The sequence below is a fragment of the Hyla sarda genome, chromosome 1 (assembly GCF_029499605.1).
Source record: "Hyla sarda isolate aHylSar1 chromosome 1, aHylSar1.hap1, whole genome shotgun sequence".
Classification (NCBI taxonomy): Eukaryota; Metazoa; Chordata; class Amphibia; order Anura; family Hylidae; genus Hyla; species Hyla sarda.
This window is the reverse complement of record NC_079189.1, coordinates 80,408,564-80,428,775: the sequence shown is the minus strand read 5'-3', so window position 1 is coordinate 80,428,775 and position 20,212 is coordinate 80,408,564. Positions and strand designations below refer to the sequence as shown.

The window sequence follows — 20,212 nt, the reverse complement described above, 5'->3', positions numbered from 1 at the left end:
GAAATGCCCCTCCCCCCCTCCCAGTTCCATCAGGCAAGCTTCTGTGTCCCCTCATGGCCCTCGTCCTGGTGTCACACTGCCCCGTGCCAGGTCCCGCCCTCTGCCCTCTCTCCCCATTCCTACTCCTGCGGTTCTGCCTGCCGTTGAGGAATCCCTCCATCCTTTCCCGGTGTCCTCATCCCAGGGGAGGCAGTTACCCGATAAAGAGAAGGGGAGACCTAAGGGGGGGGTACTGTTACGCCTAGCGCTCCGGGTCCCCGCTCCTCCCCGGAGCGCTCACGGCGTCTCTTTCCCTGCAGCTCCCCGGTCAGTCCCGCTGACCGGGAGCGCTGCTCTCTCATGGCCGTTGGGGATGCGATTCGCACAGCGGGACGCGCCCGCTCGCGAATCGCATCCCAGGTCACTTACCCGTTCCCGTCTCCTGCGGTCATGTGCTGGCGCGCGCGGCTCCGCTCTCTAGGGCGCGCGCGCGCCAGCTCCCTGAGACTTAAAGGGCCAGTGCACCAATGATTGGTGCCTGGCCCAATTAGCTTAATTGGTTCCCACCTGTTCCCTGCTTATATCTAGTCTCCTCCCTTGCACTCCCTTGCCGGATCTTGTTGCCTTAGTGCCAGTGAAAGCGTTCTTTGTGTGTTTATACCCTGTGTACCAGAACTATTGCTATCTCCCCTGACTACGAACCTTGCCGCCTGCCCCCGACCTTCTGCTACGTCCGACTTTGCTTCTGCCTACTCCCTTGTACCTCGCCTATCTTCAGCAGCCAGAGAGGTGCCGTTGCTAGTGGATACGACCTGGTCACTACCGCCGCAGCAAGACCATCCCGCTTTGCGGCGGGCTCTGGTGAAAACCAGTAGTGTCTTAGAACCGGTCCACTAGCACGGTCCTCGCCATCCCTCTCTGGCACAGAGGATCCACCTCCTGCCAGCCGGCATCGTGACATTTACAAGCTAAGCTGATAAAAGCTCAAGTGTTCGATGAGCCATAAAAGTCTAAAAGTTCATGTCAAATCCGGGTTCACTGGATTCGGCTCGCTCATCTTTTGTTAAGAGGCTGAGTGGGTGTAAATTATGTTACAGGGGGGTGTGACTATTAATCCCCTAATCATATCTCCATAGCCCACACAACTTTGCATTAAAGTTCTAAACCATAAAAAAAAAAAATATTTAAATCACCTATAGTCAGCTGAATACATTCATTGACAAACAAAAAAAAAAGTGTAAATGTAATGCTGATATGTACAAGTGATTACAATATTTGAGAGAAAGGATAAGAATATTGGGGAAAAACTTTACAATTGAAAGGAGGATTTAGTACTTTGTTGCGCCTCACCTGGCCTTAAAGGTAGAATTTTTTTTTTTATCAGTTGCTGTATACTACAGAGGAAGTTAAGTTGTTCTTTTCTGTCTGACCACAGTGCTCTCTGCTGACACCTCTGTCTGTGTCAGGAACTGTCCAGAGTAGGAGCAAATACCAATAGCAAACCTATCCTGCTCCGCACAGTCCCTGCATGGACAGACGTATCAGCAGAGAGCACTGTGGTCAGACTGAAAATAACAACTCAACTTCCTCTGGACTATACAGCAGCTGATAAGTACTGGAAGGACCAATATTTTTTAATAGAAGTAATTTCCAAATCTGTATAACTTTCTAAAACCAGTTAATTTAAAACGACAAAGGACGTATATTTACATCCTCCGCCGACTCCCGCGATATTCTGCGGGACCCGCGGCTAATACTGGACATCACCGATCGTGGTGATGCCCTGTTTTAACCCTTCAGACGTGGCGATCAAAGCTGACTGCCGCGTCTGAAGCGAAAGTGAAAATATCCCGGCTCAGTCGGGCTGTTCGGGACTGCCGGGGTGAAATCGCGGCGTCCCGAACAGCTTACAGGACACCGGGAGGGATCTTACCTGCCTCCTTGGTGTCCGATCGGCGAATGACTGCTCGGTGCCTGAGATCCAGGCAGGAGCAGTCAAGCGCCGATAACACTGATCACAGGCGTGTTAATACACGCCAGTGATCTGTGTAAAAGATCAGTGTGTGCAGTGTTATAGGTCCCTATGGGAGCTATAACATTGCAAAAAAAAGTTTTAAAAAAGTGTTAATAAATATCATTTAACCCCTTCCCTAATTAAAGTTTGAATCACCCCCCTTTTCCCATTAAAAAAATAAAACAGTGTAGATAAAAATAAAAATAAACATATTCGGTATCGCCGCGTGCATAAATGTCCAAAATATAAAAATATATTGTTAATTAAACCGCACGATCAATGGCGTACACGTAAAAAAATTCCAAAGTCCAAAAAAGCGTATTTTTGTTTTCTTTTTATACAATTAAAAAATTCATAAAAAGTGATCAAAAAGTCAGATCAAAACAAAAATGGTACCGATAAAAACTTTAGATCACGGCGCAAAAAATTAGCCCTCAAACCGCCCTGTACGTGGAAAAATAAAAAAGTTATAGGGGTCAAAATAGGACATTTTTAAACGTGTACATTTTCCTGCATGTAGTTATGATTTTTTCCAGAAGTAGGACAAAATTAAACCTGTATAAGTAGGGTATCATTTTAACCGTATGGACCTACAGAATAATGATAAGGTGTCATTTGTACCAAAATATGCACTACGTAGAAACGGAAGCCCCAAAATGTACAAAATGGCATTTTTTCTTTGATTTTGTCACACAATGATTTTTTTTTCCCATTTTGCCGTGGATTTTAGGGTAAAATGACTAATGTCACTGCAAAGTAGAATTGGTGATGCAAAAAATAAGCCATCATATGGATTTTTAGGGGGAAAATTGAAAGGGTTATGATTTTTAAAAGGTAAGGAGGAAAAAACGAAAATGCAAAAACTGAAAACCCTGCGTCCTTAAGGGGTTAAAAAGAAATGTTTTCCACCGGAGTTCCCCTTTAAAAGGAATCTGCCACCAAAGATTTCCTTTAATACAGGAGCTCTGATGAGATACAGTTGTTTATGGAGGCATATAGGTTCCATGTGGCATCGTCCAGAACATTTGCCCCCAGATGTTGCAGCCCAGCCTGTAGATCTTGCACACTTGTGGTTGCCGTAGCTGGTAACCAAGTTGGTCCCATATATATATATATATATATATATATATATATATATATATATATATATATATATCTTTTTATATATATATATATCTTTTTATTTTTTTTTATTTTTTTTTTTACATACTACAGGTCCTCTTTAAGCTGTAGACATTTTCACACCCTGTGTTCATATGATTAAAGGGGTTCTTACTTCTATTAAAAAATCTTAATCCTTCCTGTACTTATTAGCTGCTGAATACTACAGTGGAAATTATTTTCCGTTTGAAACACAGAGCTGTCTGCTGACATCACGAGCACAGTGCATTCTGCTGACATCTCTGTCCATTTTAGGAACTGTCCAGAGTAAAAGGAAATCCCCATAGCAAACATATGCTGTTCTGGACAGTTCCTAAAATGGACAGAGATGTCAGCAGAGAGCACTGTGCTCATGATGTCAGCAGACAGCTCTGTGTTTCAAAAAGAAAGAATTTTCGCTGTAGTATTCAGCAGCTAATAAGTACAGGAAGGATTAAGATTTTTTAATAGAAGTAATTTACAAATCTGTTCAACTTTCTGGCACCAGTTGATTTAAAAAAAAAAAATAAATCACCGGAGTACCCCTTTAATATTTGCCACTATGCAAAATTACAGTGGAGGTTTGCCAGCACAGGAATGGTATAGGAGTTGCCATCTTTTTTGCCATACCTGCTGCCTTGCATATTTGAGCACCACCTATTTGGCTCGTTGGTGTTGATCGAGTGCAGCTATTTCGCTGCCATGTTGAATGTGAACTGTCACTGATCGTGCAGTGCTGGATTTTTCCTTCTTGGCTGTATGCTACTTTGACTTTATATACCCTTAAATTGAGTGATTTATACTATATAGTAATATCTAGATCAACTAACTGGTTTTCTCTGTATGCCTTGTTCTATAGTTTTTTTTATCATGTTTTGAACATTTGAAAGTAATTGTTTTTGGTTCAATTTCCGGTGTAAACAAACAAAATTAATACTAGTAGAACAACATAGCAAAGGTTTTTTGATCATTTAAATGTCATCTTAGTGTAGATTATAAGAAATGCAGATACATAATATTTCTATCTATTTAAGATAATGTACTGTCATTGAAATGTAAAGTAAATTTTCTTTCTTTTTTCAGATATTCCAAGTGATCATGATCGGGTGATAATGTATAAAACTTTAATAGATACACTTCCAGCACTGAACAAGACAACTCTGGCAGCTTTAATTGAACACCTTTACAGGTCAGTCTGCCCGTCTGTGCAATGTGATTAGATGAAGAAGCTAAATGAATTCCTTGTTTGTCTTTAATGGTTGCCATAACAATCATTTTATTTTTACATTCGGAAAATGTCACAGTGCCAGACAATGTTTTTTTTACATTTTTATATGATTTCAAATATAATTCTGATAATAACAATTATAAATAAAAAGAATGTACATTAAATGTTTTTAAATGAACTATCAATTATACAAAGAACATTTTCTATATTAGATTCATTTAAAATGCAGTTTTGCAAGCTAGGTTTAGTTGCAAGTCACTGTATGTAACACTTAAAGGGTGTTCTGGAATTTTATTTTATTTGACTATGCAACAGGGGCTGTAAAGTTAGTGTAGTTCCTAATTTAGTGTCTGTACCTGTGTTTCCTCGTGGTCCTGCAATTCTTCTGTGATTTTTTTGCCACAATGTTTATTTTTAACCGCATGCAAAATGAGTGTCATCTCAGGTTTTTCCAGGTTTCAGACGGGCCCGACACATTACATCACTAGTCAGGTGTTAAAGGGGTATTCCAGGAAAAAACTTTTTTTTTTTTTTTATATATCAACTGGCTCCAGAAAGTTAAACAAATTTGTAAATTACTTCTATTAAAAAATTCTTAATCCTTCCAATAATTATCAGCTGCTGAAGTTGAGTTGTTCTTTTCTTTCTGGCAACAGTGCTCTCTGCTGACATCTCTGCTTTTCTTGGGAACTGCACAGAGTAGAAGAGGTTTGCTATGGGGATTTGCTTCTACTCTGGACAGTTCCTGAGACAGGTTTCATCAGAGAGCACTTAGACAGAAAAGAACAACTCAACTTCAGCAGCTCATAAATACTGAAAGATTAAGATTTTTTAATAGAAGTGATTCACAAATCTGTTTAACTTTCTGGAGCCAGTTGATAAATAATTTTTTTCCCCTGGATAACCCCTTTAAGAGAGAGCCTTTTGCATGGAAAGAATCACAGGTGGGTTTCAATGAGTGTGGTGGCTGATGTTTGGGAGGGAGATAAGTGACCTCCCACTTTCAAACACGGAATGATGGGACTTGTAGTTTGAGGAAACAAATGGGGGGGGGGGGGGGTCAGTGTCTTTGGCTCTTCTGCCTATACCTAATGTGGGGGAAATCTTGTGCCTATACCTAATGCGGGGAACTCTGCTGCCTATAATTAATGTGGGGGAACTCTGCTGCCTATATCTAATGTGGGGGAACTCTGCTGCCTATACCTAATGTGGGGGAAACTGCTGCCTACTGCCTTGGGACACTACTTCCTGGTGGCATTACCTACCTGTATCTTCTGTGAGCAACACCTTATTTTTTGTCTGCTAACACAAAATACTCTGATAGTGTCCCTCCCAAGACTAGACTCTGGATCCGCCACTGGGTGGAGGGGGGTGCTGGATACCTACTTGACCTTGATGCCCTTCTACATACCTACACACCTGGCTACCTTACTATCTACCTACATATTTTGCTACCTACCTATATATCTGGCTACCTAACTGTGTACATACCTGGCCTTCATACATGGCTGCCTAACTACCTAGCTAGCCACCTACCTACATACTTGGCTACCAACCTTCTTACTTGGCCAGTCACCTACCTACATATCTGATGTATCTAGATCTATTCCTGATCTGCCTACCTAGTTACCTACCTACCTGGCTACCTACCTACCTACTTGCCCTTTCACTGTGCAGGACACCAAGGAGAGCATTCTTACAGTTTGTGGTCCTATAGATGGGAAGATTGTGTAGAGGAGGGGAGCACACTTGAAAAATGCAGTGTCATGCTTGTCCTGCAAATGTTAAGTGATTGACATGGTGGTCTGATCCAGGTGGAGAAGAAAAGGAAAGAGAATGCCGCTAATCAGAAAATACCTAATTGTCGACCTAATTGAGTCCCTAGATGTAACCGTAATTACTTGTATGTTATATACATTCTGTGTACAGCTGATATCTATCGCCATATGGTCCTGTGTATAATCACTTATATGGTACAGCTGGTATCTACCTCTATATGGCCACTGTATCTAATGACCTATATAGTATACAGATTCTGTGTAGAGCTGGTATCTACTTCTATATGAGCAATTTATATAATCACTTATATAGTATTCAGATCCTGTATAATATACTGGTCTGTGTATAGTGGTTTTATTCAGTTCAGTGTGGCAGTATAATCCAGTTATTGTGTGGTGTTATATATTTTGTCCTTGTATATTGGTATTATTGGTCATTGAAAATATATATACATTTTTGTTTATTTTGTGTTTAGGGGTGATGGAGGGATTTGGGTAGAATAGGAAGGGGTAAAAGTGTGACCAGAGGCGGAGCCTCACATGGGCTTTTTTTGGTCTGGGGGCCCTGAGTGTTGTCAATTCGCCTCTGACCTCTACAAAATGCTAGGACAAAAAAAAGAGGAATGCTCAGCTAAGTGCTTCTCTCCCCATCTCTCTCCTTACTTCAGGAGATAGATTCTATATAAAGTGTATGGAGCCGCCCATCTCCTGCAGCGAGGTGAATGATGGGGAGAGAAGCTTCTCTTTGCTTGTTCTAGAATTTAGTGGGGGTCTCAGAATCCAGATCTTGATCAGAGAAACAGCAACTTTTTGACTACAGGTCTTTGTCAAGACCCGGACTTTGCGCATGGGTTACAACATTGATGTTTCTCTGGATATGCTGTCTGAATGAACACCAAGATGCAATAAAAGGATTTTTGCACAGATTTTTGGCATGATTAGCTTTTTTGCTGTGGTCTGTGATTTATAAAGCATTCAAGCAATTCGGACTTTATTTTGAAACTTGTCTACATCCAAGCTACTTTTGCTATGTATGAAGACCCTGCACTTCTTTGATAAATGTGAAAGTACACATGACTTATTTCCAGGCTAATGAAGGTAAAAACAATATAATGTACACAAACAATGATAACTTCGCCCTATGTCTCTATGACTTGTCAAAGGTTTCTTAAATCATAATAGGGGAGATTTATCATTGTTGCCTTTGGTAAGTAAATTTTTATCAAGGGGGGTTGATAAATTTGGTGCACATAAGCAAAAAAACTATAAATCACTTTAGAACACCTTTTTGTATGATTCCTCCTCTCTGCGACTTTTTGTGAGACTTTTTAAAAGTGCTCTCTTAGGCTAGGTTCAGACTACGGAATCTCCGGGCAGAAAATTTCCGCCCGGAGATTTCGAGTGCGGCCAGCGCCGGCTGAATCAATCGGCGCTAGGACCGCGCGGACACTGCAGTCTCCAATAGACTGCAATGTGTTCCGCGCGGATTTCCGCCTGAAGAAAGAGAAAAACCTTTCTTAAGGCAGAAATTTTCAAGCGGATTTTCCGTTCACAAATTCCACTTCACAAATTCCGAAGTGTGAATTTGTGAACGGAAAACCATTCGTTATACAGTACATTTTAGCAAGCGGAATTTCCGCCTGCAATTCTGCTTTGAAAATTCCATAGTCTGAACCTAACCTTAGGCTATGTTTCCACTTGTTTTTTTTTTTTTTTTTCTGGCAGTTTTTAAAAAACAGCCACTGCAGTTTTTGAGCCATAGTCAGAAGTGTATTCAAAAGGAATAGGACATATAAAGGAAGAACTTACACGTCTCCTCCATTATGGATCCACTTCTGACTTTGGCTCAAAAACTGCAGTGGAAGTGTAAACTTAGCCTAAGGGCAGTTTTGTAAGCCAGGTCTTACCTGGCATAGGTTTGTGACTTTTTGGAGGGGTTTGCGACTTTTATTTTGCCTATGTGCAACATTCGCACTTGGTAAATTCGTGAACACTGCAAAGTGAAAGGCAAAAATTGCTTAGGTAAGGCTGTTTGCTACTTCTGTGTAACAAAAAAAGTCATGATAAAAAAGTGCTTAGGCGCATGTGCAACTGTAAATGCAATGAAACAAGTTCCCCATTAAAATTTTAAAGGGGTACTCCGTTGGAAAGCTTTTTTTTAAAAAGATTTGTAAATTACTTTTATTTAAAACTGTTAATCCTTCCAGTGATTATCAGCTGCTGTATGCTCCAGAGGAAGTTCTTTTCTTTTTGAATTTCTTTTCAGTCTAAACATAGTGCTCTCTGCTGACACCTCTGTCCATTTTAGGAACTGTACAGAGCAGGAGCAAATTCCCATAGCAAACCTCTCCTGCTCTGGACAGTTCCTGACATGGACAGAGGTGTCAGCAGTGAGCACTGTGGTCAGACAGAGAAGAAATTCAAATAAAAGAACTTCCTCTGTAGCATACAGCAGATGATAAGTACTGGAAGGATTAAGACTTTTAAATAGAAGTAATTTACAAATCTGTTTAACTTTCTGGCACCAGTTAATTAAAAAAATAAAATAGTTTTCCACCGGAGTACCCCTTTAACCCAGTAAGGACTCAGCCCATTTTGGCCTTATAGGACTACTCCGGTGCTTACACATCTCATCCCCTATCCAAAGGACAGGGAATAAGATGCCTGATTGCGGGAGTCGCCCCCTCCCGTAGCTATCACGCCCCCTCCCGTATGCTTGCATTGAGGGGTGGAGCATGATGTCACACGGGGGCGGGGGCACGACGTCACACACCCCCGGCCCTGCGGTCGACCTTAATCAGACCCGGAGCGAACACGCTCCGGGGACTGATTATAAACGGGGTGCCGCGTGCATGATCTCGGGCATCCCCAGCTGCGGGACTCCCGCGATCAGGCATCTTATCCCCTATCCTTTTGGATAGGGGATAAGATGTGTAAGCACCAGAGTACCCCTTTAAGGACAATTTTATATTTACATTTTAGTTTTTTCCTCCTCACCTTCAAAAAATTATAACTCTTTTATATTTACATGCACAGACTAGTATGAGGGCATGTTTTTTGCGTAACCAGTTGTCCGTTGTAATGCCATCACTCACTTTACCATAAAATGTATGGCACAATCAAAAAAATACTATTTGTGTGGGGAAATATAAAGTGGTTATCCAGCATAAGGTGATTTTAGTACGTACATGGCGGACAGTAATGGACATGCTTAGGAAGGATCTGCACTTGTCTTGGGCTAAATGGCTATGCTGTGAGATTACCATAATACTGTGGCTTACTTGCATTTCCTATTTTCAGTTTTCTTGTTTGCCTACAAATCCCATGATTCAATTTTCCTCCTTCCCACACATCAGCCACCCAACCCATTGAAACATAAATGAGCTGAAGAACTGTGGTTTTCAATCAGGGTGCCTCCAGCTGTTGCATTACTTGCAGATTGCTCTCTCCACCCATTGAAGCAGACAGGCTCCCTGTCATCAGCTGACTAGTGAGTCAGGGCTCAACCGCATTGCAACCTGGGAAAAATCCGAGACAGCAGTCATTTTGTATGCTGTAAAAAATAAATATTGGGGAGAAAATCACATAAGAATTGTGAGAAAACCGTCACACACAGGTAAATACACTATATTATGAACTACACTAACTTTACAGCCCCTGTAGCATAGTCAAATAAAAAAAATTCCTGGAATACCCCTTTAAAAGAAGAACGCAATTTAGAAAATTTTGGAAGGTTTTGTTTTCATGCCATACAATTTATAGTAAAATTACATGTGTTCTTTATTGTTTGGGTCAATACAATTAAAATGATTACACACTTTTCTATTACTGCTGCGCTTAGAAAAAATCGCAAACCAAATTCGTAAGTTTAAAATCCCTCTATTTTGAAAACCTATAACTTTCATTTTTCCGTATAAGCGGCGGTATGATGGCTCATTCTTTGTGTCATGATCTTTACTTTTTATTCATACCATATTTGCATATATATAATGTTTAATACATTTTTATAAATTTTTTGGGTACATTTTTTTTTTTTTAAAAGCAGCAGTTTTGGACTTTTTTCTTTTTTTTTTTTTAAGTTCAAGCCGTTCACCATACGGTATCATTAACCCCTTAAGGACCCAGCCATTTTACACCTTAGGACCCGGCCATTTTTTGCACATCTGACCACTGTTACTTTAAACATGAATAACTCTGGGATGCTTTTAGTTATCATACTGATTCCGAGATTGTTTTTTCGTGACATATGCTACTTTAACATAGTGGTAACATTTTGTAGTAATTTGCATCCTTTCTTGGTGAAAAATCCCAAAATTTGATGAAAAATTAGAAAATTTTGCATTTTTCTAACTTTGAAGCTCTCTGCTTGTAATGAAAATGGATATTCCAAATCATTTTTTTTTATTCACATATACAATATGTCCACTTTATGTTTACATCATAAAATTGACGTGTTTTTACTTTTGGAAGACACCAGAGGGCTTCAAAGTTCAGCAGCAATTTTTCACAAAATTTCCAAACTCACAATTTTTCAGGGACCAGTTCAGGTTTGAAGTGGATTTGAAGGGTCTTCTTATTAGAAATACCCCACAAATGACCCCATTATAAAAACTGCACCCCCCATAGTATTCAAAATGACATTCAGTCAGCATTTTAACCCTTTAGGTGTTTCACAGGAATAGCAGCAAAGTGAAGGAGAAAATTCACAATCTTCATTTTTTACACTTGCATGTTCTTGTAGACCCAATTTTTTCATTTTTACAAGGGGTAAAAGAAGAAAATTTATACTTATCTTTGCAGCCCAATTTCTCTCGAGTAAGCACATACCTCATATGTTCATGTAAAGTGTTCGGCGGGCGCAGTAGAGGGCTCAGAAGTGAAGGAGCGAGAAGGGGATTTTGGAGAGTACGTTTTTCTGAAAGGTTTTTTGGGGGGCATGTTGCATTTAGGAAGCCCGTATGGTGCCAGAACAGCAAAAAGAAAACACATGGCATACCATTTTGGAAACTAGACCCCTTGAGGAACGTAACAAGGAATAAAGTGAGCCTTAATACTCCACAGGTGTTTCACGACTTTTGCATATGTTAAAAAAATAAAATAAAAATGTAACTAAAATGTGTGTTTCCCCCCCAAATTTCACATTTTTGCAAGGGTTAATAGCAGAAAATACCCCCCAAAATTTGTAACCCCATCTCTTCTGAGTATGGAGGTACCCTATAAGTTGACCTGAAGTGCACTACGGGCGAACTACAATGCTCAGAAGAGAAGGAGCCATATTTGGCTTTTTGAGAGCAAATTTTGCTCGGGGGGCATGTCGCATTTAGGAAGCCCCTATGGTGCCAGGACAGCAAAAAAATAACCCACATGGCATACCATTTTGGAAACTAGACCCCTTGAGGAACGTAACAAGGGGTACAGTGAGCATTTACCTGTCAGATCTTTGGAACAGTGGGCTGTACAAAATTTTCAATTTGCACAGCCCACTGTTCCAAAGATCTGTCAGACACCAGTGGGGGGGTAAATGCTCACTGCACCCCTCATTACATTCCGTGAGGCATCTAGTTTCCTAAATGGGGTCACATGTGTTTTTTTTTTTTTTTTGCGTTTGTCAAAACCGCTGTAACAATCAGCCACCCCCGTGCAAATCACCTCAAATGTGCATGGTGCACTCTCCCTTCTGGGCCTTGTTATGCGCCCCCAGAACATTTTGCGCCCACATATGGGGTATCTTTGTAGTCGGAAGAAATTGCATTACAAATTTTGGGGGGCTTTTTTCCCCTTTTACCTCTTGTCAAAATGAAAAGTATAGGGCAACACCAGCATGTTAGTGTAAAATATTATTTTTTTTACACTAACATGCCGGTGTAGACCCCAACTTCACCTTTTCATAAGGGGTGAAAGGAGAAAAAGCCCCCCAAAATTTGTTAGGCTATTTCTCTCGAGTACGGAGATACCCCATATGTGGCCCTAAACTGTTGCCTTAAAATACGACAGGGCTCCAAAGTGAGAGTGCCATGTGCATTTGAGGCCTGAATTAGGGATTTGCATAGGGGTGGACATAGGGGTATTCTACGCCAGTGATTCCCAAACAGGGTGCCTCCAGCTGTTGCAAAACTCCCAGCATGCTTGGACAGTCAACGGCTGTCTGGCAATACTGGGAGTTGTTGTTTTGCAACAGCTGGAGGCTCCATTTTGGAAACAGTGGCGTACCAGACGTTTTTCATTTTTATTGGGGAGGGGAGGGGGGCTGTGTAGGGGTATGTGTATATGTAGTGTTTTTTACTTTTTATTTTATTTTGTGTTAGTGTAGTGTAGTGTTTTTAGGGTACAGTCACACGGGGGGGGATTACAGCGAGTTTCCCGCCGCGAGTTTGAGCTGCCGCGCAAAATTTGCTGCATCGCAAACTTGCAGCCTGATACTCACTGTAAGCCCCCTGCCCATGTGAATGTACCCTGTACATTCACGGGGGGGGGGGGGGGACCTCCAGCTGTTGCAAAACTACAATCCACGCATGCACAGTCAATCAGTGCATGCTGGTAGTTATAGTTTTTCAACAGCTGGAGGCACGCGGGTTGGGAAACACTGAGTTAGGAAACAGACAATGTTTCCCAACCAGTGTGCCTCCAGTTGTTGCACAACTCCCAAACATTCTCAGGCATGCTGGAAGTAGTAGTTTGGCAACATCTTTAGAGCCAGATGTTGCCGAACTACAACTCCCAGCATGCTTGGAGTTGTAGTTTTGCAACATCTGGAGGACTACAGTTTGCAGACCACTAATACAGTGGTTCCCAATCTGTGCTCTTGCAGATGTTGCAAAACTACAACTCCCAGTGTGTCAAAACTGTCCAGGCATGCTGGGAGTTGTAGTTCTGCAACATTTGAAGGGCCAGATGTTACAGAACTACAACTCCCAGCATGCCTGGACAGTAAGGGCATGCTGAGGATGTATAGTTTTGCAACATCTGGAAGGGCACAGTGGTCTCCAAACTGTGGACCTCCAGATGTTGCAAAACTGCAACTCCCAGCATGCCCAGACGCCAAGGGCTGTCTGGGCATGCTGGGAGTTGTAGTGTAAGGGGACCAGATGGAGCAGTCCAGACCACTTTACGGCGGTCTGGACTGCTGCAAAGGTCCCGCAACGCAGCCAAAGATCCACTCACCTGTCGCCACCGCCGCCGTCGGGATCCGGGTCTTCAGGGACGAGGTAAGTACCTGGGCCGGTCCCCAGCACTCCCCCGTCCCCCGCCGCATCCTCCGGTCTTCCTCCCGTTCTCTCCGGACTTCCAGGGGCCGGGCAGGGCGGGAGAAAGTAACCGCCCCCCCTGCGATTGGTCGATTAGCTAACCGAAGAATCGCAGGGGATAGGAGGAGGTGGCAGGCTTGCCACCTCACTCCTATACTTTAGCATGGTCCTGGCTGTCTGTGACAACCGGAATCATGGTAAATTACTGGGCGGTCGGGTCCCAGAGACCTGATCAGCCCAGTATTGCCGCAGATTTCCCTCACGATTTGCGGCGATCGCCGACATGGGGGGCAGACATGGCCCCCCCCAGCGTTTGCCCTGGATGCTTGCTGAAGCATTTCAGCAGGGATCCGCTTCTGATCTCTGCCCGGGGCACAGCAGAGACCGGAGAAACCCCAGGACGTACTAGTACGTCCTGGGTCCTTAAAGCCCAGGGTGCCAAGATGTTCTAGTACGTCCTGGGTCCTTAAGGGGTTAACATTATATTTCAATATTTAAGATCTTAACACACATGGCGATACCAAATTTGTTTATAAAAAAAATTGCTTACTCTTTTTGGGGTGAAATGGGGAAAATGCGACAATTTACATTTTTATTTGGGGAGGGGATTTTTAAATTTTTTAGTAACTTTTTTCAACTTTTTAACTTTTATTTTTACACTTTAATAGTCATTTGATTGCTAATACTATTCAGTACTATGCATAGAGCATAGCAATAATCAGTGTTATCGGTCATCTCCTGCTCTGGTCTGCTCGATCTAAGACCAATGCAGGAGACCTGTGAAAGGCAGCGGAGGCAGGTGAGGAGATCTCTCTCTGCCTTTCAGGGATGATCGGATCACGGATCTGTATTGATCACGACATCTGAGGGGATAGTGGTGGACATCCGCGCGATCGCGGATGTCAGCCATTAGCGGCGTGTCCCTGGCTGCTATCACCTGGGACCTGCTGCGCATGACCCAAGCATCACTCCGATGCTCTCGTTTATGAATGGGACGTAAATGTATGTCCTGGTGCGTTAAGTACCACGTCACCAGGACGTACATTTACATCCTGCGTCGTTAAGGGGTTATGGTTTGACTCTACACAAAAAGCCCTTGGATAATTAACCATAAAATGGAGGAACATTAAGCCAAAGTACATAAAGATATCCCTCTCAGAAGAGGTGAAGGCAATGCTTGGCATTAGAGATGAGCGAACTTACAGTAAATTTGATTCGTCACGAACTTCTCGGCTCGGCAGTTGATGACTTTTCCTGCATAAATTAGTTCAGCATTCAGGTGCTCCCGTGGGCTGGAAATGGTGGATACAGTCCTAGGAGACTCTTTCCTAGGACTGTATCCACCTTTTCCAGCCCACCGGAGCACCGGAAAGCTGAACTAATTTATGCAGGAAAAGTCAGCAACCGCCGAGCTGAGAAGTTCGTGACGAATCGAATTTACTGTAAGTTCGCTCATCTCTACTTGGCATATATTCCTTTACTTATGTGGGCCATTTTTCTTAAATATTTTGAGGTGACTGCCTTTTTGGGTGACATTTAGAAAGTTCAACGCCAGATGGATCCTGTTTTTTGAAATATTGAAGTCAATGGCAATGCTTATCTCCAGTCTAGTAGAGCACATGCAAATCCTGTTCAGGTGGACTGAGGAGCTTGTTTGATCAGACTGTTCACACAAATAGTTTGGTTTAGGCCATAAACTGACTACTTTTCCTAATCACAATGGATACCAATTACACGGTGCCTTTCATACATTTTAGATGTTTAAATGATATTGGTTTTGTTGAACATAAGTTCCTACCTTAATTAAGTACAATACACATGTTGCCGGTAGAATCGGCCATTATTTTAATGAAAGCATTCTATCTAAGTACATTTTGCCTTGTCTCTAGGTTTGATCATGTGGTCTAGAGCAATTCTCTAAGAATACCTGCTGATTTGCAGCCATTAGTAGACAAACAAATGTGTCTTTTCTCACAGGAGAATTGAAATGACAGTAATTAGAAAGAATAATGACATAATCAGGATATTATTTTCTTTCTGGGATTTCCACTCATTACCGTTTCCTAAGCGCTGTGTATTTTCCAACTATGTTAAACAAAAAAGTTGATGACTAATCTTTCATCTCTTTACTTTAGTCACCAATGCCCCACAACAATTTTTCTTTATTTTCATACACGCCGAATGAGCTGAACGCCTCATTGAATATATGATACACATAGAGTATATAGGCAGAATAGCCTTATAGCTCTAGCAAACTAATACACGATCTAGTCCATTGTGTACTGTTTTCACTAGTTTATCATCATTCGACTATTTAGGGCTGTATTACAGGGTCCGTTTTCCTGAAATACTGTGTAAAATAACTGACTACACACCAGGATGTTGCCAAGAGGGGGCCTGTATGACAAGCTCAACTCTGCTACATCCGTTTGTACAGTTTAATCTAAATAATCTGACCTGTATGGTGTTCCAAAATTGAAATATACAGGAAAATGCATGACATGAACAGTAGAAGGTGCCCTAAGATACAGATGTATTGTTTTTGTTTTTATGTATGGTATAAACAGAAGCAAACTTTTTAGAAATAGGTACTAGATTGTCATTTTGGGCAACTGCTTTCCTCCAACTACAAGTCCTAGGATTCCTTGTTTGTAAGTGTGAGGTCACTTTTCTCCTTCCTACATATCAGCCACCCCACCCTTTACAGCAAAGCTGAGCTACAATTCCCTGCAGCCCTGTGGAAAATGATCTCCCCACAACCCAGTGGACGCTCCATCAGTGATGTAATAAGTGATGCAATGTTTTGGGCCACACTGCAACCTGGGAAAACCTGAGACAACACTCATTTTCTATGTTGATAAAAATAAACATTAGAATTGTGAGACTACCATCAAACACACACACACTATGTTATGAAATACCTAATTTTACAGCCCTTGAAGCATAGTAGTCAAATAAAAAGAAAAAAACAAAACATAATTAATATTGGGCATACTAGATAGGCCAAATGGTTCTTATCTGCTGACACCTTCTATGTTTCTATGTTAAACTACCTCAGTGCTTGGATGACAATCATGCGTTGCCAATATTGGCATTGAGGTAGCTCATACATAATAGCCATATTATGCAATAATTTTCAGTCCTATGTTAGGAATTACATGCAAGCGGTTTTCTGATATATTTCATTATCTGAAATATTCTTTAAGCATTTTAATGTCTTTATAATGGCAAGTCAAGGACCCCCACAGTAAATGAAGCAAACTTAGAATGCTTCAAATTCGATAATGATTTAAGTTCAGTTAAGTAGAACTATGGGTCACATTTCTTAATATGGTAACTAAAATGCCCTCATATTATAGCATGTCAAACAGACCTTGAGAGCAAAACTGATCAATTAGATAAGTCATTCAGCAATGAGGTTGCAGTAAGTTCAAATTCTCCTTAGCTGTGCTCTCATTGTTGACATTGTTAGCAGAATATAGGCAATTTACTATTGAAATGAACATGTATTTTCTGAATTATGTAAGAAGAGAACAACTTCCTTGGAGGTGATGACCTTGCAATTTGTAAATTCATGTTTTTCATATGAACATAAAAAAAATCCAATATATTGAATATTTAGCACAATCCACTCACCCAGTACCTTAATAATCATAGGGTGCCAATAATCATTAGGGTGCCTCAATAATCATTAGGGTGCCTTAATAACCATTAGGGTGCCTCAATAATCATTAGGGTGCATGAACACACAAGATCATCTATTGTTTGCATGTGTGCATGTGTGTGTGTGTGTGTGTGTGTGCGTGGGTGTGTGTGGGTATGTTATACTATTCAGCTGAGCGCTATTGAAGGTCTACACCTTCTTTAGTACTGATAACATTGTGGCTTGTGTAAAGATAATAATGTATTATTAACTATTTTTTTCATATTTAAAAAAAAACTTTATCTCTATCATTATGCTGTACACAGCAAAAAAAAAAATACAAACAATACCACTAAGAAAGTGAACAACATGCATTAGCAAGAACAAGTGCACATGTTATCAGAAGGCCACTGGGCACAGCCACATGGGAATGCCACTTAAAATGGAACCTGCAGGCTGAGTGGGCCTCAGAGTGCCTAATCTAGTCATGGTCAGGCAGGCTTTTGGGGTCCCATAGCTGTACCAGTTTTTTTGTTGTTGTTGTGTAGTGGGGGGCACTGTAAGTGATGCTCTTGGTTCCAAATCCCTTGATGTGGGTGTCAAGCAAGATGGCAGTTGCGTGTGTTCCGGGGTATTCCAGGCAAAAGCTTTTTTTTTTTTTTATCAGAAAGTTAAACAGATTTGTAAATTACTTCTACTAAAAAAATCTTAATCCTTCCAATAATTATCAGTTGTTGAAGTTCAGTTGTTCTTTTCTGTCTGGCAACAGTGCTCTTTGCTGACATCTCTGCTTGTCTCGAGAACTGCACAGAGTAGACGAGGTTTGCTATGGGAATTTGCTTCTACTCTGGACAGTTCCAAAGACAGTTGTCATCAGAGAGCACTTAGACAGAAAAGAAAAACTCAACTTCAGCAGTTCATAAGTACTGAAAGGATTACAATTTTTTAATAGAAGTAATTTACAAATCTGTTTAATTTTCTGGTGCCAGTTGATATATAATAAAAAGTTTTTTCCTGGATAACCCCTTTAAAGATAACATAATCTACTCTACTTGGTTCAGGGAAATAACCGCAAATTGCAAAAAACTAACAGCATTTTTTGCAAACAAAAAAAGTCAAAACGTGATCACAGATGACTAGACTGCAAAGAAACTCTTGCAATGCTTATGCTTTCTAGCTGTAGCTCTTTCAGCTATCTGACCTATATGACATGTGACCCTTTGTTTTTGGTTGAAAAACTATGAGGGAGATTTATTAAAACCTGTCCAGAGGAAAAGTTGCTGAGTTGCCCATAGCAACCAATCAGATCACTTCTTTCATTTTTGAAAAGACCTCTGAAAAATTAAAGAAGTGATCTGATGGGCAACTCAGCAACTTTTCCTCTGGACAGGTTTTGATAAATCTCCCCCTATGTCTTTACTGCTAACTTCACTGAAGTCTTTTTTTTTTCATGTATACCCAGGGCAATACTGTAGTCAACATCATAAAAAGAGGAGCTGGGGGGCTTCAGACGCTCTTCACACCTTAAATAAAACTCCTAAATAGAGAAACAGAACGTGGCTGCACATCCACAACATGTACTGTGATCTAATTGCTTCTCAGCATAATTTAAAAAATGAACAGGTTGTAATTGTACCTTTTGGTTAAAACGTGCAAGTCCATTTGCCATGTCAAGGCCAACTGAAAAGAGTGTGTCACTGGACTAACATTTGCACAGCGCAAGGTGTTTACAACCGCCACTGCGACACCAAGCCCACAGGGGGAATGACCCAGTAACCAAGAAGACCCACTGCTGCCTGACCAAACCCCCGGCTCTGGGCCACACTGCCTCACAGGCAAACTACCTCAGCAACAATGGCCGCCTCAGAGCACCACACCAGTGTGAACACCTACCATGTACTCCCTCTCTTTACACTTCCTACCGCTGGACTAAAGGAAGGCTGGGTTGAACAAGGGACCTTACACTTTCTAGGAGCTTCTCCCATATAAACCTATAAAATCGTTTAATCACATTGTTCCCTGTTTTCAGTCATTCCACAATATAACCACAACAAGGCAGTCAAATTCAAAATAATAAAGACATAGAAAAAAAATTAACACTGTATTAAATGTCAATAGCAGGTTCATTGCATAAAGTTCAAACATAACAAAATTCATGGCATAAAGTGTAAAACATGATGGGGAACCTCTTCTGGCAACTATTAGGTAGCAAAAATGAGGGTATTGACAGAGGTGGTGTCAGGTTTAAAAAGCACAAACTTAAAGGCATATATTTTGCTTCCCAACACAAAAAAATATACTGAAGACAACATAGCTTCTATACAGCTTTTGGATAATGCCAGGGTTAGATACACCCCCTCATTTGAACACTGTCCTAGATATTTGTCATAAAATAACAACAAATGTTCAAAAGTTGTAATAGAGCTGGCACTTTTGGCCTCCTGTTCCTCCTCTCCAAGAGAATGCCCTTCAGAGTTCCTGCAGGGAAGGTCCTCCCCTTGGTTGTTGCTATGGGCCTCTGGGGGCATCACGACAGCAGGGATCTAATGCATAGTGAAGGCTGTAGATGGTTCCTTCCAGGAGTTCCTTTGGGCTCCCTCACTCTCACATCCTATATGCCAATCAAGTATACACTTTCTGTCTTCCCGGCTTAGGGACCTCACGCAGGACACTGACACACTCCCTAGATGAGATCATAGACGAGAGCCCTGGGAGGGCATCGATCTCTGCTCTTTATTTAGCTTTTCACAACCGTCTTTTGAAAATTGACCTTAAACAGATTTTTCATACATGGGAGAGATGGACTGGGGATGACGACATCACTGACACCATCCTGGCGGGCTTCCACAAGTTGTGCCCACCTGAGGGGGACAAGGAGGAGGCGAGGAAGATTCTGCATTTTTTTCATAATGTTCTTTTAGTGGGGTTACAATACCTTTTTGAAAAATGGTTTGATTCAGTCACTCCAGATCTTTCTGGGGGTTGACAGATTGGATACAGAACGCCATTGTGACTCGGGTACTAAGCATTTCATTCAGAAATGGAAATCTTTTATTGTAACTCACTTTGACTCTCAGGGGATTGCGGAAATTGTTCACCCATTCTAGTACACCACGTGGTACAGTATGTAGGCTCTGCGAGGTTCCCTCGGAGTGCTTCAGTTGGATTGATCTCGTTTGCCGGTCC

The 20,212-nt window shown here is 41.4% G+C and overlaps 1 protein-coding gene across 5 annotated transcripts in view; it reads left to right on the top strand.

The window, feature by feature from the left end:
• Window positions 1–20,212, top strand: part of ARAP2 (ArfGAP with RhoGAP domain, ankyrin repeat and PH domain 2) — a 416,250-nt gene that overhangs the window by 308,224 nt on the left and 87,814 nt on the right. For all 5 annotated transcript variants that reach the window (XM_056556214.1, XM_056556235.1, XM_056556204.1 and 2 more), the window contains one exon: window positions 4,217–4,322. In XM_056556214.1, the coding sequence (XP_056412189.1) occupies window positions 4,217–4,322 (106 nt within the window). The remainder of the gene's footprint in view (window positions 1–4,216; window positions 4,323–20,212) is intronic.